The following is a 26,360-nucleotide window of genomic DNA, read 5'->3' as shown; positions in this document are numbered from 1 at the left end:
ATAGCAACCATCATCCATGTGAGCTTGATGAACTGAATGACCTCCTCACATTTGTCAACCGTCAAACTTTGTATGTTCATATAAACAGCAAGCACACCTTTGCAGACCATACCTGTGCAGACACTTAAGTATATAACTATATTCTGTTATTGTATTTTAATAAAAATTCAGTTTTAAAATATTTTCAATTACTAAATGTGTTATAATTGAGGATCTGTTTATAAAGACAATAGATAAAGAATAACTGGATCATGCTAAAGAGGCTGTCCTATCAACAAGAAATATACAACTTTCATCTGTTGTATTTTGACACTGGGCAAGGCACTTGCGTATACTGTATCTCTCACAGACATTTTGTTTTCTTCCAGCGCAGGCGGATGCATCATTTACAAAAGTAGATGTAACTGGGGTCAACATTCTAGTTCAGTACTTCATATATAAAAGTGACATGACTTTTTACCAATTGTGGATTAGGAACTCTAAAGACTGGGGTTTGGGGTCACCTATCAGTATTTTTTAATCAAAAGGAATGGAGTCATTGAGTATGATGTATGCTAACAAAAAATAGAAAGAAAAACAGACTGTGTTTGAGAAGCAGAATCACTGTCATTAACAATTACAGTTTTCTTCTGTGATGGCATCAGTATCACATATTAGATGCAGTTGGTGGAAACTCTGTTATATACTGGTCTTGTAATTTATGTTGCCAGGACAGGATTCATCTTCTTCTAACCTTACATTAGAATAACTAGAGTTTGTTCATAACCTACCTAAATCATTCATTTAAACACCTAACACAGATTAACCAGTTTAACTTTTAGACAGTGCTGAATAAAATTCAATCAAGTTTTTATTTTGACACATAAACTACATGTTTACTTTTCTGTACAATCATACACACAAATAATGCAACATAGTACACATATTTTCTTAAAGCACAAGTAATCCAACAGAAATCAGACATGCAACAAAAATCTGACATGTACAAAAATGTGCCATAAAATTCAAGATTTCTTTGTATACAGGGCATACTCTATGGCTGGAGATCTGTTCCAGAACAGTTTGGCGACTACTACGGAAATAAGCGAAGAAGTTTTAGGAAAGCGTACCTCATTCTGACAGGCATGATGTGCAAGACGATAGCCATTAGGCACGAAGGAAGACTGGGTTTTCAGGACCAAGCTCTTAAGCAAGTTAAACTCCATGCTGAAACTGAACCTCAGAGTGCAGCACAGCACTGAAGCATTCTATGAACTGGGCTGGATTAGTTATGTAATACAGGGACAACAACTTGAGTGAGAGCTCATTGGTGTTACTTGGATCATTTGGTTGTTACTGTCTTATTATTAGATTAGGGTATGCCCTCAAGGGTCTTTCCACCCCATGAGAGAAAAAAATAATTACAGCAGTGAAACTCCCGCTTTAGGCAGTGCAGAGCTCATATTTATTGAAAAGAAAGTCCCAAGAAAACCTGAAGTAAACTACCGTTAATATTAAGAGAGCTTTATTTTTCCTCTAATAACCCACATTGCCTAGTTCTGTCTTAAAAGCAAACTTTCAATGAAAAGTTACACTGGTGCCAAGCATAAGAGACACATTCTAAAGTAGTGTGCAGCAAATTTTGACAAGGGGTTAGGGATATTATGAACTGTGAGTGAAAAGATGCTTCCAACAGAGAATTGCTGGTGTAACAGAGAAAAGGGATGGGGGGTTAAGTAGTCTAAATGGAAGTTCATATGCTTTTCTAATGTTAAAGCAAGGAAGTTGTAGAACTAAGACGACTGAAAATGGCCAGTGTTTAAAAAAAGGGTCTGAACCAAAAAAAGAACTGAAAGTGAAATTATTAAAATAAATCTAAAGTTAAACAAAAATAATATATTCACAGTTTTGATATATGCCCTTTCAGCAGTGCCTGAACAAAAATTAATTTCTAATTCAAAATTTGAAAGTCTATACTCCGTATCCAATACCACTCCCCTACATTTCAGAATTTAGATTGCACAGTGCAGCACATCCTCATTAAAGTAAACTTTGACAATAATGATTAAAAACGACCTGCTAATCTTCCATTTTCATCAAAGATTTGCCTGTCACTCATTCATCTCTAAATGAGGAAAGAATGCTGTATACTCACAGGGGCTAAGTTTTCTCGTCATACAATGACCACAGATTTTACTGCTACATCATACCCCCAACAAAAGCTATTATAAACACTATAATGCAAGGAATGATATTTAGCATATTTAAGAAAGTGTACAAAGACATGTCCATCATATCTGGTTTAAATGCTTGACACTAGCAATATCATTCTAAACAAACTAATAGCACCTGTCACAGAAGTCTGGGGGACAGACCCAGCCGGGACGCCTGGAATGCGTATATGTCCTCCAGGCTATGAGGGGGCAACTGCCCTGGATCTAGAGAGGACCACGAGAGAGGAGCAAGGAGGCTCAAGCCCATTGGGGCCCGTGTCCACCGCCAGGGGGCGCCCAGAATCTCAGAGAGCCTGGGAAATGTTTACTTCCGCCACACCCAAGAAGATGGAGGAAGATCCTTCCAGGGACACCTGGAGTGCTTCCGGATGCAAGAGCCGCACTTCCGCCACACCAGGAGGTGCTGCCAGAAGGAAGTCATCAGGCACCTGGAGCACATCTGGGTGGAAATAAAAGGGGTCACCTCCCTACAATCAGGGAGCTAGAGTTGGGAGTGGGAGCAGGACGAAGCTCCCGTGGAGAGAAGAAAGGCGGCCCATGGACAGTGAGAGAAAGGCCTGGATTAGGGGTGATTAGTGCTGGGAGCACTGTGTGTTGTGTGGGACTGTGTTTGTGGAGAATAAACATGTGTGCTTTTTATAAAGACGTGGTCTCTGTCTGGTGGTGTTCAGACTCGGGTTTTCACACACCACAATATAACAGTTTCATTGTGAATAGTCAAGAAAGTAAAACTGGCAATTGGAAGTCAACTCAAAAAAAAAAAAAAAAGATAAGACACGGCTAGTAAAGAATGCTGGAATGATAAGGGAGGGGTAGTCTTTTACTATGCCATTTTCAGACCCATAACAGGTCCACTAATACCATAGTGGGCATAACTGTACTTGTAATCCAAGTCTGGCAGCTTTTTTACCGATACCAACTTTAATGCTATCTACTCTTTCCCAATTTCTTTTCAGTCCACAGCCTGCACATAAATTTGAATTAGTTTGGACTTGTCCCTGTGTAGGACTGGGTGGAGATGCAGGTTTCTTGGTGCACAACAAACTAAATAATCTTTTGTGTCTGCCCACTCTTCCTCTAGCATTCAATGTCCAATAAGTTAAAGATGTTGAGTCAAAATGGATGAAGTCACTCTTTTGGAGTGCAAATATACAGATTTACTTCCCTATATTTTTGAAAAACAGAAAAGTATAGCATTAAAGAAAAATGAAGAATAAAAAGTTTGTCTCCAAATAAAAAAGAAAAATGAAAGAATTAAGAAAATAAGACATTAAAATGAAAAGTCAAGGAAAACAAATACAAAACTATCCCTCTTGGCAATAATTAAACGTTACCCTCTTGGGTGCTCTAAAACCATGTGCAAGTAATATAGACAACTTGTTTATGTTAAAGGCAGCCAGCCTTGCAGAGAAAGAAAATCAAACGCAAGAAATACTGATTTCACAAAGTGACAACACTGACCCTTCTTCACTAGCTTCAAACATACCATGCCGCTCTGGCAGCATTTCCTGACCCACAAGGGCTTACATAAAGTCTTAATTGACTTTTAATTACTTAATATTATATTTCACGGTCTCTACCTCACTCACCACATATACTGACTTACAAGCACCATGGTATATTTTAATTAGAATATGTCTGATGCTAAACAACACACGAGGCAGCAGTACAGCAGGAGTAATAAAAACACCAGGGAACTAGTTCCAGCTCAACAGGGATATCAGTATTGCTTTTCTGGCCTCAGGATAAATTTACTTTATTTTCTACAAAGTTTTACATAGAAGAGAGGCTCAGGCCAATCCCCTTAACAACAGGTGTCTAGTTCTCTCAGCTAGAAATGTCAGTAATGGGTAGAAAGTATAACATGTGCAGAAGACAGAAGTTGTCACAGGCTGCAGCTTTCAGGGACTATTGCTTAATGTTGCATCACCTAGTGCTCCCAGCGCCTCTTGAGAAGACACTTCAAAACACACATACTGTACATGCACACGCCTGTCCACCTAAACACATTGCATGAACTCAAGTTAACATACAAACATGCAAAGTCAATTATATAAAGGGGCCAAAGTTTCAGTTTTGCCAAGGTTCTAGGTGCTTGATATTATAATTCATCATGACCAGTTGTAATTTAAATACTTTTCAGATAAACTGAAAATACAGTAAAACAGCGGCACTTAATATTCTATCACAACAGTAGTAGCACTGATGTGTACAAGTCCCAATAAATTTTCATCGTTACAATGAATGTTGGTTCAACATATGAATTGCCATTTATCAGCAGTAACAGTAAAAATAATACCCAACTGAAGCAAAGAGTTAAAAAAAGTAGTATGTACGGTAAATAACATTGTTTGGCACAGTTACATGACTGAATATGAACATAATACTCAAACAAACCAATAAAATTATGCATTTAAAGCACGACCTTTAAAAAGTTTAAAACTGATTCAATTTTAGGTTGACTCTTAACCCCATATTTGCTGACCTGGCTGTAGCAAACAAATCGTAGCCAAAAAAGGTTACACTTCAATCATGCAGAAATTGTTTGGATTTGTGAAGTTCAGCTACAACCAATCCTTTAGAATTTGCACACTTTGCAAACATTACTTATACAGTGGGTGGGAAAAAGACTTTTTTTTGCCATCCAAAATGAAATGTTTCTAGGTAGTGAGTATTAGCCTGCTTCTCATTTGAGTATGGCATCCACAGCTTCAACAATACAATCTGTGGTAACAATACCTAAGTAAACACTTCTGACCAAGAAATTGAGAGAATTAGTCTATATAATACACCAAGCAAATGCTGGAAAGAGGTGGGGGATGCTCTGACATTACCTACCCTAGGTCTTGAGTAAAACATTTGAAAAATATGGCTAGAATACGGATTGAAAATAATCTCCTATTTTATGACATAGCCAGTCACAAGTATTTTTCTAGCAGTTATTCTGTGTCTATATGCCAGAATGACAAAAAAACAAAACAAAACAAAAACTGCAACTATTAGGTCTATAATGTAATTTTGTAGCTCTTTTAATGAAGACCTTTTCAGGAATGACTCTAAACCACCTTTAATTGATTGTTAATGACAGATTTTCAAATCATACCCTGCATTTTAAAAATATTAAAAACTATCTGTTTATGTGATATTCTATTTATATATATTTATTAGTGGAATATTTGTTTTGCTGTTGCTATAGTACAGCTTTAAAATAGATAGTGAGAATCTGAAATGCTACAGTAGTTAAGTCTGATACAGTTCCATCATGCTAAATTGTGAATTTGTGTTTCTGGTATGTATATTATTGTCGTTTACATTTGCAGTTTCACAATTTGATAGAATCTTCACAATTTCTGTTTTTTTTTATATCAATGTATGTGACTTTGAGTTTCTGAAGATAAGGTAACTGTCTGAAGTAGAAGGAGCCAAATAAATATGCAAATTTTTAAAGCTGTACTTAATTATTTGAGTAAATGTTGGCATTGTCCATCCATCCATCATCTAACCTGCTATATCCTAACTACAGGATCACGGGGGTCTGCTGGAGCCAATCCCAGCCAACACAGGGCGCAAGGATGTTGGCATTGTACTTTCTGGAAACTAATTTGCAATTAAATAAAGTTTAAAAGTAACTTTTCATTTAGAAATGTTTTTTTATTTATTTTTTTACTTTGATTTTAATTACCTTAATGTTACAAGTACTGTTTTTCATAGGGCTAGGTTAGCTGAAAAGTGGTACATAATTTCTAGCTTGCCTGATCTGTTAAAAAAAAAAAAAAAAGATCATTACTCCAAATTTTGATATGATATTGTGGCTAAATTGCCTACCAGTACAAGGTACTACTTTGTTTGGAATGTTCATGTTCTTCACAAGCCCTTGTGGGTTTCCTCAGGAAATTCAAATTTCTTTATACACCTCAGTGTTCTGGACTGGTACATTACTATTCCTCCTTGCAATTTGATTCCTGCTTTACTCCCGATGCTTGCAGGTAGGCTCAGGCTCCTGCAGCTTTTAAGTATATAATAAAGTTCTCTTTCATTCTCTCCCATCTATATATATTATACACAATATATTTTGTACAATATGTGTATGTACCTTTATGAATGCCAAATATATAAGCAAAATCCAGTCATTTGTTCCCCTTTAGGAAATTAGTCCAAATGTGGTAGTAAATTGAGAGAATAACAGGCCATACATTTAGTCTCAAAGGAGAAAGAAAAGGTTATTTTAGCCAGGCTGCCACACTTGAGCACTTTTGCAGTTGAGGAATAAGCAAGTGTGGCTGTGTGCCAGCCTCAACCAGGATAACCAGTGGATTCTGATAACGCAATGGAATTTAAAACTGCCGCACCTTACAGAAGAGGGGCGTGGGGGGAAACCACTCAGTGCAAGTCTGTTCAGCAGTGTTGTTTATTGGGGGAGGCTGTTATTGCTTTTATTGTTACTTTGTTATTTTTGTTACAAGACATTAAGTGACATGGCGTCATTTTTTCCTCAGCAGCAAATAAACACATTCTGTGAAGTTCACGCCTTGCAGTTCACTGCTCGGTAATGGGAAGGAAATTAAGAAGTCCCAGCTAGGACAAAAATGTGAGAGGGAGAAAAAAAATAAGAGGAATTAGAAGCAGGATCATGGGGTTGCAGCTTTCACGACAACAGGAAAACTGTGGTTTAATGATAGGAAAACTTGCATCAACCAATATACCTTTAACCGATTTCATTTATTCAGAGGAATATACTGTTGTGAGAATTAAGAACTTGGTGACTTCACAAACAGAGTGAACAACCTCTGGCACTATGAATCAAGGAACTGAATATATTCAAGTGAAGGATGCCAGATCATTCTAAGAAATTTTATTTGCAATATATTGTGACCCTGCAAGTTACTTCCTAAAGGCAACTGACACAATATAATAAGAACAGTAATAAATAATAATAATAATGAAAGAACTAACAATAATCATAATAACATAATGAAAATTGCCCAACATGTCCTTGATGGGGAAAAAACAGATTTGGAGGGAGCAGCTACAAATTTTCATCTCAGCTTACCTAAGAAGTTAAATTACACCTTTAAGTAAACTTCTTGTTTAAATGGACAACTTCTTCAGTGTGGATAACTGTTTTTTTTTTTTTTTTATTAAATCACAAATTGTATTTTTAATAGATTACTACAGAATAAAGAGGCAAAAGAAGAAATGCCAAGTACCAATTAAATAGTATGTGGTATATATCACATTAGTATCCACTTATTAAATTAGACTTTCTTTTAGCAAATAAGTAATGTGTGGTGATATTTTATGGAATGGCATAATTCATATTACCATGATTTTTTTTTTTAAATAGCAGATCTTAACCAGGGGCATATTTAAGCTAGCCTTGAAATAGTTACGGTCAGATGGTCTACAAAAAAAAAAAAAAAAAAGATTTCAAAAAACAAAACCTACTGCTAACCTAATTTTAAAAATAAAACTGTTCACTTTCAGGGAATCATTGCAAAAAATAATAAATAAATGTAAATAAATGCGGAAAGTATATAGCCTGCAATGGGGAGCTAATATCAGTAACACCTGTAAACTTGGTCTTACTCTTTTGAATGTATTTAGTGTAGAACACAATTTGTACTGTGCATTTGTAGCTGGTGCCGCCTGGTTATGATACTTTGATGTTGACAACAGCAGGTTTTTTCACACAGACAGCAGTACAAAAGTATTTATTTCTTCAATATGGAGCCCCAACAACCAATTAATAATGAAATATACCTGGCAAAAGGTCATAGTTTACATGTGTGGAACTACTCCATTTTTAAATAAATTAACACAGGCTATGAACTGTAATTTTTTGGAAATAATAATAATTCATTTCATTTACAAGGCACTTTACATTTGTAGTAAACCTCAAAATGCTACATAAAAAGTGTAAACAAAGACAAAACAAGATACAGTAAAGATAAAGATAAAACAATAATTAGAGTCAATTTTGTTAATATGCTTTCCTAAATAGAAAAGCCTTTTAACTGTTTTTTAAAACAGCCCACAACCTGCTGTGTTGTCCGATTCTCTGGTAGGGCATTCCAGAACTGTGGAGTAGCAACAGCAAAGGCTCTGTCGCCCATTGTACAAAGTTTAGTCATAGGGTCAAAATATTGTCTATTCTTTGGCAAACGCTAAGGTTTTTAATGTCTGTTCTGGGCTGTACTTTGCAGCTAATTATGACAAATCCGGAAGTAAAACCTCTTACCATTTTACTTGAATAAGTTTTGTTTAGGCTATATCAAAGCGCATACATCTTGTGCTACATAATGCTCACATGACTTAAGATTGACATTTACATGTATACAGTGATTATAAAAAAAACGGAGAACTAAAGACATTTTCTATTTCTCTACACAGTATATACTTTTTGCAGTTCAGTTATGTCTATGTCTTGCAAGCAAATCTTTAAAGATCTAATAATTTTGCATTTGCCTTTTCACTGAATGAGCCAATGCAAATAAGTAACATATAATACAAATTACTTTTTTCTAGTAAATGATCAAGAAGGTGCACCATCCTCTCCATGTGGGGAGCCAACCAGATTACAAAACTAAACATGAAATATAGTAAGTGTAGAGAATCATGTTTACCACCCCACCCCATGGTAGGTTAAAACCCATCATATGACATGAAAGGTTCTAGGTACATCAAAACATTGAGCTGGCAAAAAAAGACTACAGACTGCTGCACCACTTGTGGTACTTTCTCAATTAAAGGTACTGTGAAGTGCATCATGCAAAAATGTCATATGTTGGAGTAGCCCTATATAAGCACAGAGACCCTCACGTGATGATGTAGATTAATACCAGCATGGTAAAGCACAACTTGCTCACCTTTGCAGCAGGAGAACTTTAAAAATTACAGTAATCCATAAGAGTATCATCTGGAGATTCAAGGAGCACATTATCCTCTTCAGCTCACAGGCCTCTCCTTAAATTTCTTACTTTGTGTTTTGTGAGATTCACTCGCTCCAGTGCCACAATACAACAAGCTTTCTTCATCTACAGTGACCTATCAAAATTTACGGGCAATAATCCATGCTTTACTGTCACTCTGTGAATGGCAGCTGCCAACATTATCACTCACACTGAACCAATTTAGAACAACCAATTCACTTAGGGTGTTTTCAAACCTAGCTTGTTCTCTGTATTTATTTTTTTTTAATTCTTGTGCAATTTCCCCAAAAGTCCTGTTAATTTAAGTTGATATGAACATGCCAAATCACACTCAGGTATGGACCTAAACAACTGGACCAAGGACCTTTGGAAAGGGTGGTTTTGGTATGGCACCAAGCAAATTCTGGAGCGATTCGCTGGAGATATGAATGTTGACTAACAAGGGACCAATCTAATTACAGAAAACAATGTAAATTATGGGTAAAATTGTGCATGCTGAGTGGCAAGAAATGAAAAGGAGCCCTGCGAGACATGTCAATCTAGGTTATGTTCATAGAGTGGCTAATGGAGAGCAAATACACAACCAAACTAACTCCCTTGATTGGGAGTGGAGCAAACCAAACCGACTAAGTGTAAAAATGCCTTTAATAATCTTATACACCAGTGTGCCACCTAGGCTAACAAGTGAAACCCATGCAGATGCAGCAAGAAAGCAGAAACCCTACATAAACTGAGACTGGAAAAGGTTTTGAAAACAGAAAGCAGGAGCTTCAAGGCAGTAGTGCTATCCAATATGCCACTGTATATAATGTACAAGTACTACTTAAAATTTTACCTAGGAACAGCAAAAAGGTGTAGACTAATACTCCCCAGACAGTGAGAGTGATCAATTGATACACTAATACAGACCAACTAACACTGAACTAAAATGAGCTAAATTTTATTGCTTGGCAACATACAGTAGTTTCTAGAAATTAGTACTGGTGTTAAAGCGACAGATATACAGTAATAATAGTAAAAACCAAATGAAAATACAATATAAAAATCACAATAATTTACATCATCATATGCAATAGCAGTAAATAATATACTGTGTAAAAACACAATAACTAGTATTTAGTGCACCGATATCCTATAAAATATATATTTTTAAGACAAGACCGTTTAGATTGGACACTGATGTTTGTCAAAATATGGGAATATATAGGTTAATCAAAAGTTGTTACTGGAACAATCAGCTTCAGTAGAAGGTGAAACAGTCCCTTAGCCCTCATTTTCATATTAAACAGAAGCGGTTAGAAATACCACTAAATAAAAGAATGCTGATAATAACTGGAAAAAGTCTGAAATTTCCATTAACGACTTCTCCAGCTTCACCCCTCATGTCTAAACCACTTTTCTGTTGTATCCAAGAAAATAATTCGGCTTTTTAGACTTTTCTTTCTCTTTGGGAACACTCAGAGAGCTGGCCTGTTGAAGATCCAAATCAGTAGTGGAATCTAATACTGAACAATGGTTGAAGAAACTGTTTCCAGGTGAATGTTCTCCTAGTGCTACTACTGCTGGTATGTTATAAATTTATGCTACTGATGGCCAAATTGTACTTTCTCTAACTTTATTTAAAGTTTGAAATAAGAATAACAGTACGCCTTGCAAAGGACGTTCAATTGAAATCTGTTAAATATTGCACAGACAACAATATACGGTACTTACTTATGTTACATGTAAAGTATCTATACTAATAAAAGGCAAAGCCCTGACTGACTGACTCACTCACTCACTCTCCAACTTCCTGTGTAGGTAGAAGGCTGAAATTTGGCAGGCTTATTCCTTACAGCTTACTTACAAAAGTTAAGCAGGTTTCATTTCAAATTCTACACGTAACGGTCATAACGGTCGACAATGTCCACCATGTTGAACTTTCTTATTTAAGGCCCCATCTTCACGAAATGTGGTAGGCGGCTTCCCTGCGCTAACCGAAACAAATGTACGTACTTATTTCGGTGGTATTACGCCACTGTCAGCCGTCATATTAAACTTTCCAACGTCACTAATTCTTCAACTTACCGTGTAGGTAGAAGGCTGAAATTTGGCAGGCTCATTCCTTACAGCTTGCTTACAAAAGTTAAGCAGGTTTCATTTCGAAATTCTACACGTAACGGTCAACAACGTCCGCCATGTTGAACTTTCTTATTCATGACCCCATCTTCACGAAATTTGGTAGGCGGCTTCCCTGCACTAACCGAAACCAATGTACATACTTATTTCGGTGGTATTACGCCACTGTCAGCCGCCATATTGAACTTTCCAACGTCACTAATTCTCCAACTTCCCGTGTAAGTAGAAGGCTGAAATTTAGTACTTATTTCAGTGGTATGATGCCACTGTCGGCCACCATATTGAACTTTTCAACGGTCTTTGTTACTTATGGGCCCATCTTCAAGAAATTTGGTACGTGGGTTCCCAGCGCTAACTGAATCCTACTTACGTACATATATACGTCCATAGCCTGCAGCTCGGTCACTGTGTGAGGCGGCGTTGGGTCCCCCATCCCAACACCTTCTTACGTTGTTGGCTGCCTGCCTATATAAGGCTGTCCGTCACTCCAGTCTCTACATTCCCTTCCTTGCTTTGCCACGGGATTCACGTCTCCCTGCTGATAACTACAGCCTTTTTTTTAATCCATGTCTTCTCCACTGTTTTATTGTTCATTTATTACGATTATAGTTATTGTGTAGGTATTTTAGACTTACTTTACATTGTTCAGGTACCCATTTCCTTTATCATTCCAACCGTACCTCCATTAACATGTCTATCGAGGTGATCACCATCGATCAAAGAACTGTCACTTACCGAGTGGTTTCCATGCCCGGAGATGGCACCTACCTTTTCCATTCTCTTTGTTACATATTGCACGGCCATATCAGGCTCGCTCTTGATATCCGGAGGAACATTGTGTCTTATGTATTGAATGACTGGGACAGGTTCAAGGTGTGGACTGATGACGGCACAGGAGATAATTATTCTACACAGGAGCACTAGAAGAGTGAAATGCTTAAGCTCTTCACCTATGCATCTGCATGTGAGTTGATGGATGCCGGTGAATTGTTCGGTTGTCGCTTTCAAGTGTACCGAAATGACCAAATATTTTACACCTTTTGACAATCGCCAATGCCTCTTAAACATCTTAGATTGACAGGTGACGATTTGAGTAGTGGACACTTTGATGTTTATGAATGTTTAAACTCTCAAAAGCTGGATGTAAAGTTATCGATGAAACCGGTTGTATACTTACAACGCTTGACAGATGCCGAATGTCTCTTTAACACAATTCCTACAAATACTGTCTTAATTGAAACAAACCATGAAACTCAAACCGATCATGACAGCAACAATCCAAGCTGTGAGATTTGAAACAAGATTACTGTTCACATGGCAAACTGTAGCGTTGTATGCTCAAGAGTAAGCTCAGCGCACAGCTTGGTCATATTACAACCAGAGGGCCGAACTCACAATGTGGTATACAAAGAGATCCTTAACAAATAATTATTGGTATATTTTCCCTCAGTTTAAAAAGAATTAAATTTCTTCTTAATAAAAATTTTAAGGAAGTAAAGCGCAGGTATTTTGCTAGTATGTAATAAAAATACATTTTAACGGTACATGTGCTATATATACATCTCACAGTACAACTTTTCACCTATGAAATTGGGATATCTAAAACACACAAAAAAAATCTCCAAACCTAACACAAACTAAACACTACATTATGGACCTGGCCTACCTATACACAGTGACCTTTCTTTTAAACTTAATTATGTGTGTGATTGATGCAACTGAAAACTGATAAAACACATCTGGGCTTTAAAAAAAAAAGTTATGTAATTTAAAAACTCATAACACAGAGTGAGCTAGAGAGAAACAGAACATGACAGAGTACAGTGAGCAGGCAAGCAAGGGGAAAGGAGAAAGGTATCCTAGTAAGAAAAAGAACGCATGCTACACATGTGAAACCCTACCTCCCAACATCTAAGCATCAATCTATACTAATAAAAGGCAAAGCCCTCACTGACTGACTGACTCACTGACTCATCACTAATTCCCCAACTTCCCGTGTAGGTAGAAGGTTGAAATTTGGCAGGCTCATTCCTTACAGCTTCCTTACAAAAGTTGGGCAGGTTTCATTTCGAAATTCTACGCGTAACGGTCATAACTGGAAGGTATATATTTCTCCATATACTGTAATGGAGTTGAGCTCAAAAGCCGTGGAGGGCGGAGTTTCGTGTGACATCATCACACCTCCCACGTAATCTGAACTGAACGTCAACGCAGTACGGAAAACCAGGAAGAGCTCCAAAAAGCGCTGAAGAAAACATGCATTATATATATAATTGAGAAGGCAGCGAAACAATAATAAGCGAGCGAGTTACATATACAACCATATTCATGAGTGCTGCTACTTCGGAAACAAAGCACGGTGTAAACCTAAAGTTTAAATTAAGTTCATAGACACGCTGTCGCTGGCGTTTGTCATGCCCACGGGTAATGTGGGATACAAGTTTAATGAGAGGACGCAGGATATAAACGAGAGTTTTGATCACTTTGTAACTAAGGTAAAATTGCAGGTAAAGGGCTGTGCTTATGCAAATTCCGAGAGACTGTGTTTGTGGGGGATTGACAGTTAAGGCGGGTGGGGGAGTCACGTCATCAACTCCCCTCCCATTCACCTCATTTCGCTCTGAGCTGAGCTCCACGGCTAACGCAGTCTTATGGAAGTGACTTTGTGACGCTGCTACCAAATACTCACAGAAAAATCCACAAGTTAATACATACGCTGTCTGTAGAGTTTCTCCACACTGAATCCTCCAGGCACTACTTACAAAAGGTTACATTGACAATCGTGTTACGTTATTTTTAAAATGTTTCCTTTTCTTAGCACAAGCACAGCTGAGAAGCTTTGATGCATGTGCTCCATAACGCATTAAAAAATAATGCATTTAATCACACTTTCAATTCCAAGCAAAGGGGAACTTCTGTCAATGCATGATTTCCTGGTACACCGATTACATTGATCAGCGTTTCCCGATTCATTTTACCCTCGCACCCAATTGGTTTGAGAAGAAGTATGAAAAAATATGAGGCTAACAAAGAAAAACAGATCACCAATTGATTCATTATGAATAATCAATTCGCCATCAATAATTGTTTTGGTAAAGCCATACTCCGTGTAATCCTCCTTCCATTTTATAAATTTTCCGCCACTAGCCATGATTAAATGAACGTAGAAAAGTAAGAGCGAAGCAAGGGTGACTTATTCAGGCAGGCAGGCAACAGCTCAATAGCTCGAATTTGGATATAAGTAGATTCTATTTAGTCCCCAGAAATATCTTTTGTAGGAAAGGAAGTTGAAATTAGTCTTTAAATTTCTATGGTAAAGAAATAGTTATGCAATGATGACTAAATCTAACTAGACTTTATATATTCAGGTTTTGACTTTATACATTCCAGCGATGACTTTATATATTCAACTTTTGACTTTATATATTCAGAAACAAGTTTAACTTTATATATACCGACGCTGACTTTATATATTCACGGAATGACTTTATATATTCAAGTTTTCACTTTATATATTCCGACAGTGACTTTATATATTCAGGAATGACTTTATATATTAAAGTTTTGACTTTATATATTCTGACGCCGACTTTATATATTCAGAAAATCAATATATTTGCCTGTTTGGCACCCCATAGTATATGTGTGTGTGTATATATGTACATGTGTATATATATATATATATATAGATATAGATATATATATATATATATATATATATATATATATATATATATAGATATATTATATATAGATATAGATAGATATACTGTATATAGATATGACAACAACACTCATATCAATGACAAAACAATTACATTAACAATCACGTTACGTTATTTTTAAAATTTTTCCTTTTCTTTTTTATAACTTCTTTTACACACTACTTCTCCGCTGCGAAGCACGGGTATTCTGCTAGTCATCTACATAAGCATCATCTTTTTTTGGCTGCTCCCGTTAATGGTTTGTGTAGCGGATCATCTTTTTCCATATCTTCCTGTCCTCTGCATCTTGTTCTGTTATACCCTTCACCTGCATGTCCTCTCTCATCACATCCATAAACCTTCTCTTAGGCCTTCCTCTTTTCCACTTGCCTGTCAGCTCTATGCTTAGCATCCTTCTCCCAATATACCCAGCATCTCTCCTTAGCACACGACCAGACCAACGCAATCTCGCCTCTCTGAATTTGTCTCCAAACCATCCAACCTGAGCTGACCCTCTAATGTACTCATTTCTAATCTTACCCATCCTTGTCACACCCATTGCAAATCTTAACATATTTAACTCTGCCACCTCCAGCTCTGTCTCCTATTTTTTGGTCAGTGCCACCGTCTCCAAACTATATAACATGCCTGGTCTCACTACAGGCCCATGGACCTTCCCTTACACTCTTGCTGATACCCGTCTATCACAAACTACTAAAGACACTCTTCTCCACCCATTCCACCATGCCTGCACTCTTTTTTCACCTCTCTTTCACAATCCCTGTTACTATGTACTATTGATCCCAAGTATTTAAACTCATCCATCTTCACCTCTATTCCCTGAATCCTTACCATTCCACTAACCTCCCTCTTATTCACACACATGAATTCTGTCTTGATCCTGCTGACCTTCACTCCTCTCCTCTCTAGAGCATATCTCCACCTGTCCAGGATCTCCTCAACCTGCTCCCTACAGATCACAGCGTCATCAACAATCATCATAATCCATGGGGATTCCTGTCTAATCCCGTCTGTCAACGTGTCCATCACCATTGCAAATAAGAAAAGGCTCAGAGCTGATCCCTGATGTAATCCCACCTCCACACTGAATGCATCTGTCACTCCTACCGCAGACCAAACCAATGTCACACTTCCCTCATACATATCCTGCACAACTCATACATACTTCTCTGCTACTCCCGACTTCCTCATACAATACCACCGCTCCTCTCGAGGCATCCTGTCATATGCTTTCTCCAGGTCCACAAAGATGCAATGCAACTCATTCTGGCCTTCTCTATACTTCTCCATTAACACCCTCAGAGCAGTCATTGCATCTGTGGTGCTCTTTCTTGGCATGGAACCATATTGCTGCTCACTAATCATCACCTCCCTTCTTAACCTAGCTTCCACTACTCTTTCCCATAACTTCATGCTGTGGCTCATCAATTTCATCCCTCTGTAGTTACTATAGCTCTGCACACCCCCCTTATTCTTAAAAATCCATACCAGTACATTTCTTCTCCACTCCTCAGGCATCCTCTTACTTTCCAAGATTCCATTAAACAATCTGGTTAAAAACTCCACTGCCATCTCTCCTAAACACCTCCATGCTTCCATGGGTAATCATCTGGACAAACGGCCTTTCCATTCTTCATCTTTTTCATAGCTGTCCTTACTTCCTTCTTGCTAATCCGTTGCACTTCCTGATTCACTATCGCCACGTCATCCAACCTTTTCACTCTCTCCGATTCTCTTCATTCATCAGCCTCTCAAAGTACTCTTCCATCTGCTCAACACACCCTCCTTCCTCACTTGTGAGTACATTTCCATTTTTATCCTTTATCACCCTAACCTGCTGCACATCTTTCCCAGCTCGGTCCCTCTGTCTAGCTAATCAGTACAGGTCCTTTTCTCTCTTCTTAGTGTCCAACCTCTCATGCAACTCATCATCTACATAAGCATAAAATACAGATTAATGCCTGTCATGTTAGCAGACATTCTAGAGACACAAAGCAATCCACTTCACCCTCCAATGCTCAGATGAATACACTAAAAATAAGCTGAAAATTAAATCTGGCAAGTTTAAGTTGCTGTAATTTGACACCAAGTGCATATTACTGTGTAAATGTTCACACATTTCTGGTTCTTTATACAAAGTGTTTACCAAATTTTTTAAGACTTTTATATCCCTAGCAGAGATCTCTTGACAAAAACACTGAATGGTGTGAATATTGTAACTTACATTTTTAGAATAATATGGGAGATTTTCTTTCTGTGACAAGAAAAAACAACATTTTAATATTACTTACAGTATGTAATGTTGATAATTATTCTTCTGCATATATTTTTGTATACAAAATCTAAATAAGTTAAAATTAAAAACACAAGATGGGATTTAAACCAAAAAAACTCTATCATGCAGTCAAACAAGCTACCATCTCACCTATTCTGCAGCCACCATACACCTGAACAAAGATCATACTTTCCAGTTATTAAATGTGAAGAGTTTTTCCTGATTAAATTAACTTTTAAGCAGGGTTAAAATTTTCTGGGCATCAGGGCCATGACATTCAGTGCATTTACATGTGCTTCAACAACCCGGTTATTCACAGAAACCTGGTTTATAAAATGCCAGGTAAACCCTTTTTTTTTTTGTTTTGCACATGCTTTCAAGCAGCCACGAGTAGAAGCATCCACAAAATAAATTTCCACAGGCAAATGTTTGGGAAATAACATTATCCTTTACCTGGCTGAAATAATCCGTTTCAGAATTTTAGAAATCACTAAATTTATATTGATGAGCTGAATGTACAGTGCTAAACTCAGCAACATAATCTTAAGAGCAGTAGGGTAAAACTTTAAAGTAATGCATGTTACATAGTCCAATTATTTTACAAGTAACCTAATGCAATGCTTATCTTATTTAAGTAAAAATGCCAAAGTTATTATTATTCAAGAAACACTGGGTGTATGGCAAGAAGCACATGTACTGGGGTCCTTTGCTGGGCTCAGCTGCACAGGCAAACAGAAAAGAGTGAGCTGTGTGCATTTCTCTAACAAAAATCTATAAATAAAGTGTTAATTTGAATAGAAACATATTTATAAAGTGCAATAAAATTATCAAATGCATTGTGTATATTATCAGATTCACCGTAACTGTTGATGATGATTAACTGTTTCTTTCGCAGTGTAATGATGTCAGAGCATTTTTGACTAAGGAGAACTCCAGAATATTACTTGCTCATGTAACGACAGATTTGTGAGAAACTAGGTTTCTGCCTTAACCAGGTTGTTCACCTTAATCCAGTTTATCCGTGTGCATATGAATGCACTCAGTGATGCAGGTTGCCTGCAACTGTTGTCTCTAATGCTGTTTAACAAGTTCTTGTACACCACAGCCGGTGTGTTAAAAAACAGGATCAGAAAATGGATGGATGTTCATGCTGGTATCAGTGTCAAGGCAACTTTTAAAACAGACAGGCTGTTGAACTGTAAAAAAGCTTCTTACACAAACCCAATCCATCATTTGGACTGCCACAAAGATTCCACTGGCTCTTTTCCAAAGTTAATTGGAAAACGCTTGCCAAAAACCATTGGATGAATAATAAGAACAATAATAGGACAGGCTGGACAGCGCTGACATTGTCATGCTTGTTAACCCTTCGGCCTTCAGGCCTAGATAATTAATTTAAATGTAGCGTCTTCTAACATTACAGGCTTGTTTTAATTATGTAATACTGTATTTTAGTCACATGCAATCTAAATACTTTGCCTTGAAATGCAAGACGGTAAGCAATGCCTGCTACATGGTAAGACAGTTGCTCACATGCAATAAACTACTACTTTTCAACTATAGTAGTTCGTTCAGCTTGTCTCCCTGTCTATATACTCGAAATGTTAGAAACTCTAGCAACTCTGTCTTAATTAATGGAATGGAATACAAGTTCAGGAAATAAAAAATGTGCTATAAAAACAGAAAGGATCTAGCACGGAGTCTAAGAAATAAATGTTTACAAAGGGCATCAATCTCATCTAGGATATGAAGGTTGAAAGCTATCTGTGAATTATCTTTTTCTTTCCCTGTAGTTTTGTTCTCTGCAGTGCTAGATGGCTTTAAATGTTGGGAGTATATATTGTACCAAAGGTCCACCAAAATCAATCACAGATCTATTGCACTATTATATTGTATTGAGGATTACTTGTGTTCTGTGTATTGTACTGTAATTACCCCCTTTTTTGACACCCACTACACGCCCAACCTACCTGGAAAAGGGTCTCTCTTTTAACTGCTGTACAAGGTTTCTTCCATTTTTCCCTACAAGGGTTTTTTGGGAGCTTTTTCTGGTCTTCTTAGAGAGTCAAGGCTAGGGGGCTGTCAAAAGGCACAGCCTGTTAAAGCCCATTGCGGCACTCCTTTTGGGCTATACAAAAATAAATTGTATTGTAATGTATCTAGCCATCCATCAATTTTTAAACCCCTTAATCCAACTTAGGGTCACAGGGATTCAAAGCCTTTCATAGCAGCAAAGGCATGGACCAACTCAGGGCATGATGTCAGACCATCACTCACTCATACTGGACCAATTTAAATGACGTTCAAACCTGGATATTTTTGTAATACACAAGACAAATCTCAGACTCCCTTGGGGCAGGGGGTTAAAAAAAAAAAAGACAACACCACACACACAAAGATCATAAAAACTGCTACTGACTGGTTTTCTAACTTTTCCAAAACAGAAAATGTTCTTAAGTTCAAACAATTAGTACTCTTTTCAGATTGTGATACATGTCTTTATAAATAGATGCAATCGACAATCACATACTTCACAAAAATTATAAAACAGTCCGAACTTGGAGGATAAAATGATTCAGGCATCTTACGAAGGTTGCTGTACAACTCATGTTTCCCACTTGCTTTTCTATTAATTTTACATCCATAGAGATCACACCCAAAGAAGCAAAGCAAATAAAATGTCAATACAAGAAAAATGCTAGTTGTACCTCCCTAAAATAGGTTAATCATTTGACATTTCCATTTACTCAAGGATCAGCTAGCTATGGCCTAGTATCAGAAAGTATCATCCCAAGGATGACCAGTGATCTGCTAACAGTTGGTAAAACAAGGACCACATTCAAAGCACAAGGAATAGTGTGTACCAACACACACACGCACACCTGTTCCCTTGTTCTAAGGTTTCCTTCTCTATAACCCTACTAGACTAGATTTTTTTTTTGCCTGATCAATTACAACAACAGTCTAACTAGATTATGTGTCTTCTTGCCATAGTGCAACTTGTGACTTTTTGATGCCTAGTACTTTGGAATACATTATCTGAAGTAGACAGAAAGCTATTACAGCATTGTAAATGCCCTGCTCCAATGCAGCACTGCAAGGCAGTAATCTGAAACTATTAGACTTGTGTGTGCAAAACAAGTGGGGTGCTAACACTGCTGTCATGTTAGTTCCTATTATGTTCCCTGTTGTAACTTAACTGCTGCTATCAGCCCTTAATCTTTTCACAAAAAAAAGTATAAGCATGTGGAGCAATTTGAAACACTATTCACGTGGATGCCAGAGAGAAGGAGCATTCTGATCTGCCGGTGGCAGTAAAAGGTGCCAGGAATATCCATTTCCGAATCAGACCAAGATTCAAATAACTGCACTGCTTGGGTACACAGGATAGTCTTTCCCCCATGGTGCTGACAAGGCACACTGCAAAAACAACTTCACAAAGCAAAGAGGAAATAAAGGATATTTCTAAATCTTTGGATGCTCAACAGCTGCAAGTTTATTATTATTTTTTTTTTACCCTTAGTATTCCAGTACATAAAGTTAAAACACAATCCAGTTGTAAAAATAAGTTATCAAAAGAGGAAAAAAGCCTTCCTAAGCTCACCATCACTCTGTATTTCATTTTCCTCTTCTTGCGAACAACACTGTGAGCAGAAGACTATGACTCCATTCTCTTAAAGTTATCTCAAAAAGGTTACTTCGATGTTTTCCGCTGTCTGTGTTCCACTAGGCCTTCACTGTCCAGTCCAACAGTCTTTCTGGAGACTTTTTTTTTTTTACTTTGTTTTTTCCCCCTCTCGTTCCAGCTTTCCACTCTCCATTTGCCCTATTTCCTTTCTCTCACTGAAGCCGTGATTCTTCTTCCATTACTGGACTGCAAGGACATTCTCAGAACAAGTAAAAAGAGCTCCTTTTCCTATTAAAGCACGGAGGCATAAACAGCAGCTAACAGGGCGCCTAAATGCAAACATCTGGAAGAAACCAGCTTTTCTTTTAGCATAAAAAATTAGAGACACCCTTGAGAGAGAGAGAGAGAGAGAGAGAGGGAGAGAGAGGGACCAGAAAGAGTCTGGAACTGCTGGTATTCTGCCCATAACTTTAAAAAAAAAAAAAAAAATCAGATGATCAAGGGCCAAGATTTTCCAACAGCCCGTCTAGCAAGCTGCGGCATATTTTAAGCAAACAAGATCTCTGTCATTGCAAAAGGTATTTAAAGCAAAAGTAACACTCTTATACTCACTCTCTTCAGGCCTGTGTTTTCACAAGCAGCCTTTACTGCTTCTTTCACAAACTGTTTTATAGAGATATACAAACATTTTTATGAGCACAGTGTTGTCTTTTTTTTTATTAATTTATTTTCTAAGCTGCTGATCCAGTTCTGGGAAGCCAATATTAATCCGGGCAATATTTTGCACAAGGCAGCAATGAACACTACCTGACATACATCCATCACACATTGTTCACACACCCACTCAAACTGTACCTTGCTCAGCAGAAAAAACATAACCAGCACATCTTTGGGATGTGGGAGGAAATTGTGAAAACTACACAGGTTGTGGCGAAGGATATTCACATAACTCTACAAGCATGTACTGAATGTTACTACTAATAATACCTTCCAGGATGAATTGCTCACTTAATGCTTTTACAAAATCTATCAAAGTATTATACAATGGAGAAGTATTCAATCTAATATTACAGTTCAAAGTGATCTCTGGGCACACTGCTGATACTTCAAGGGGGTGCTGCAGGCAACCTGTTGTCAGTAATTGTGTACAACTGTAATCATCTGGAAAAGACGCCAAATATTGTTTAGTCAAAAATAATAATGTGTGCTTCTGTGTAAAATTTATATTTTCTTAATTATGATTTACAAAGGAGGAGTATTTCCTGCAATTTCTCAAATATCTTTGGGTTATTTGCAAGTTTCAATAATAATAAATGTTCACTGCCACAACATATGCTAAACTAATTTAGACTTATAACTGATCAATTGATCCTGTACTGTTATTTTATATACAGTTTTATATTGCAACTGTGTTTGATGTATACATTGTTATATTTGTTCTTTACTATCCGTTAGGTACACTTTTAAGCTCTCATTATCTGTCAGTTCAGCTTTTTACACTAAATGGGCGAATGTGCAAGTGGGCCCAACAATGGATTGGTGCCCTGTTCAGGGCAGAGGTCTACCTTGCACCCAGTACTGCTGGGATAGGCTTTGGCTGGCCTATGACACTGACTTGGATTAGCTGGTTTTGAAAATGGTATGATTGAAATGGCAACTCTAAATTGGCCTGGCTTTAGTGAGTGTGGATGTCTACATCAACGTGCCAATGTTAAAGAAAAACAGCCTAGCAAGTCATATCTTTGCTACAAAACCTGTTCTTATTAACACTCTCGTCTACAGTCAGTGTGTTGAGAGTATCCACATCATGACAGAGTCTAAGAAATAATAAAACAAGAGGCAGTAGACAGACTGGACAGTACAAGTAAATAAAGGGCTCCAATGGAGTGCAGAATGGAGGATGGTCAGGTAAGGGACAGAGTCTTGTTTTTTTTTTTGGCCTCTTCTCAACTTGTATTTATCTTTTGCTTTTCAGTAGTTGGATGTTTGTTGCTCTAAAGTGAAAGGGGGGTTCATCAGTAGGGTCTGGTAAGCTTTACTTCACAGTTATGAGGATTAGTAAACCTGTTTACAGCTCCATTTATGTTATGCACCATCGCCAGGAGCTTTTCAGAAAAATATTACAGTAATAAAACAAAACCTGTACCTAATAATGGAACAAATACTAGATAACACTAGGAGGACTGTTGAAAAGCCAGAGCATTAAGAACTGAGAAAGATGTACCAAAGAAACATACGAAAGTGTAATAAAAGAAAACAGTTTTATAAATAATGAGTGAAATGATGCATCTTCAGCCATAATTACAACAGTATATAGAGTATTTGATAGACAAACCTCAATAAATTTGAACTATAGAACCAAAGTCACAAAACGTAATATTGAGAATCATCTGGATAATACGCTGGCTACTGTTAGAACACCCTCACTGTCACATGTATTGAAATGGAATACAAAGGCAGACAGGTATTCTAGGATGGAGCTTTTAATAGCAATGTTATTTAAAAGTAGAATGTTCTAGGGTAGTGGTTTTCCACCAGGGCGCTGCAAGTTGACTTAAAATTATAAAATTGATGCAAAATACTCTAAGCAGTAGCATGGATGTCAATTTTGCAAAACTGTCAGTGTTCTCAAGGACCCCGCTTTAATATTCATTTTATGTATATATACATAAAACATATATACATATACTGTATATACTAGGGGGCTCTTCCCCCTGCTCACTTCGCTCGCCAACCCCCAGGTGTGGATGCTAGGTGCCAGCTATCTCGTGGCTAAGCCGCTTGAAGGGCATTGGGGTGCACCTCCGTTACAGAAAGCGATTGTATTTAAACAGATGGTATATAGAAGAGTATGTGGGGCACGGGAGGAAGACAGTTTGGTCCTTAGTTATCATAGACAGAAAATCAGTTACTTGAGTATTCCACTATACCGTCTCTTTTAAATACCAATGAATAATAAAGAATAGTAAAAAAGTAAAACATAATAAAAAGTAAATAAAAAATTCAATTACATTAACGCCTAATGAAAAACAATAATATGAATTACTTTATCCTCTAACTTAGATTCTAACACTGTGGTGGGCTGGCGCCCTGCCCGGGATTTGTTTCCTGCCTTGCACCCTATGTTGGCTGGGATTAGCTCCAGCAGACCCCCGTGACCCTGTAGTTTGGATATAGCGGGTTGGATAATGGATGGATGGATAGATTCTATAAACAATGATTTTTTTAAATTTCTGTACACATACTCTGAGGCTAATGATCTGTGCCGGTATCCAGAAAGTTGCCAGTTCGATTCCCCGTCACTGCCAAAAGAGATCCTACTCTGCTGGGCCCTTGAGTAAGACCCTTAATCTGTAATTGCTCCAGGGGCACTGTACAATGACTGACCCTGCGCTCTGACCCCACGGGGTATGCGAAAATTAACAAATTCCTAATACAAGAAATTGCATAAGGCGAAATAAAGAACAAAAAATATATATATATATTGTTTGGGATATTTTTCTCTTTCTCTTTTATTGAACGATTCTCTTTGTTCTTGATTTTTATTCATTATCAGTTCTTGCTGCCGTTTTTCTACTGCAATCTAAATTTCAACATTCTTGAATCGATAATATGCTTTTCTGCCTTGCTATTATAACTGACTGTGTTGAAAGGGGAGTTAGCAGCACTAAGAGTGTCATTGGGTGGTACGGAGAGAGGATGTGCGCAGTAGGAGTAGTGACTGGATGAAAGGTGTGGAGGGAGCAGTTAACACTGAATAATGCGGACACGACAGAAAATTTTTTAATACAATAGATATACATAATATATACATATACATACACACACACAAATTTGGAGGATCACATTAACACTTAACAATAAATTGTTCCTCCAGTGTCTACTCGTGTTTATTAGTGCAGCACCTACTAACCTGTATTTAGAATGGGAACAGGCTGCTCACAACAAGACCCAACAAGAAAAAGAGATCGATCATGCCATAAAAAAATTTTGTGTTTTAGAATGATGCCAAAGAAAGGCCAGTTTCATTGAGGAGATGCAGCTCGACCTGTGTTGCTGCTACCGTTCCACTCACTTTTTAAACCACACAGGTTTCAGTGCTAGCCACCCTTTCATGGCTTACCGGACTGCTTCACCAGCCTTATAAGATTTGTTTCTTTTTCCCCCACTTGCTTGATTGTTGTATGTGGATAGGAAACACATTTACATTTTCACTCATGTAAAATATTGTTATTGTTGATAGAAGAAATTATTCTTGGGCCGGAGTTATACTTCATGTGATGCGACGGACGCTCCTGCTACGCAAACGTTGTAGTGTTTATACTTCAGCGCGTACTTTACATAAATATGGAGGAATCCACCAGGTGGCAGTGCGAGATATTATCACGGTGAGAACATGTTCGGCTTCTCTGTGTTATGAATTGCCTGGAATATCTCTGAAAATTATGTTTATTGATTAAATCCATCAATCCAGGGATGTGTCCATTCCAGCAAGCATTGGGCATGAGTGAGAAACAATCCCTGGACAAGGCCTCAGCTCATCGCAAGGTGAATACAAGCATTCGCATATATTAGCGTCATTTTAGCTGCACCAAATCCCCAAATCTGCAAATCTTTGGAAGGAAACTGGAGCACAGTGTGGAATACAAGCAGGAAATACTAGCAACATAACTCCCTGCGAGACAGCAGTGCTATCGCTCCACCACCGTGACACCCCCATGTGTGTAATTATTAACAGTATTTATTATTTAAACGAAATTATATGTAAAATGTAACATACACACTTTAATGCATTTCATCATGAAAGTGGTATCAAGTACAAATCTAAAGATTCTAAATGTACAGAGAGTTGGAATATCATACATGTCAAACTGGGATGACGTTTACGGTGGTCTGCATTAATGATAAAGTAAACTACGAGGTTAAAGTGGACATTTTGAGATTAAAGACGAAATTTCCACTTTAATCACAAAATACACGTTTTCACCGTGTCCTTTATTTTTTTTCTCAGTGGCTCAAATACAGCGCTATACATTATGTTGCTGTTGTTAAGTTGCAAAAAAAATTTTTAAAAGACGGCACAAAAGATGGTATGTGAGACTTTTAAAATGTATCGTGTCATTACGATCGGGAATATGCGACACTTGAATATAAAAACACCACGAATGCATCTTTATGTCGCCATTTTGCTAAACCACGTCGAAGCATTCATCCCGTAGGATCTGCATAGAGGCTTTCTGTCACATGTAGATAGTAAACAGATACTGACGTCACGTTCTGACTTTTAGCACACTGCGCCCCGACTTTTTGCTGGTACTGCAACGCGCGCATGCGTCACGCTAATTTCTGAGGACCTGCTCAGGGGACGCGTGAAATGAACGCTGGGAACGCGTGGCAGCCATGATCCGGGCGCGTACGCGTTCTGAGCATGAAGTATAAATGAGCCCTTATGGTTCTCTAGGGAACCATAGG

The 26,360-nt window shown here is 37.6% G+C and overlaps 1 protein-coding gene across 6 annotated transcripts in view; it reads right to left on the bottom strand.

The window, feature by feature from the left end:
- Positions 1-26,360, bottom strand: part of LOC120531589 (unconventional myosin-Ic-like) — a 169,872-nt gene that overhangs the window by 47,284 nt on the left and 96,228 nt on the right. Inside the window, exons 1-2 of one of the 6 annotated variants that reach the window (XM_039757130.1) lie at positions 20,865-21,282; positions 17,210-17,239 (exon numbers count right to left, since the gene is read on the bottom strand). The exons of 4 other annotated variants lie outside the window; for them this stretch is intronic. In XM_039757130.1, coding sequence (XP_039613064.1) covers positions 17,210-17,239; positions 20,865-20,882 — 48 coding nt within the window. In that variant the 5' untranslated portion in view covers positions 20,883-21,282. Of the gene's footprint in view, positions 1-17,209; positions 17,240-20,864; positions 21,283-26,360 lie in introns of those variants that run through there. One more of the 6 variants, XM_039757131.1, reaches the window with a different exon arrangement.

Source organism: Polypterus senegalus, chromosome 6 (assembly GCF_016835505.1).
Source record: "Polypterus senegalus isolate Bchr_013 chromosome 6, ASM1683550v1, whole genome shotgun sequence".
NCBI classification, from domain to species: Eukaryota; Metazoa; Chordata; class Cladistia; order Polypteriformes; family Polypteridae; genus Polypterus; species Polypterus senegalus.
This window is presented reverse-complemented; position numbering and strand designations above follow the sequence as displayed.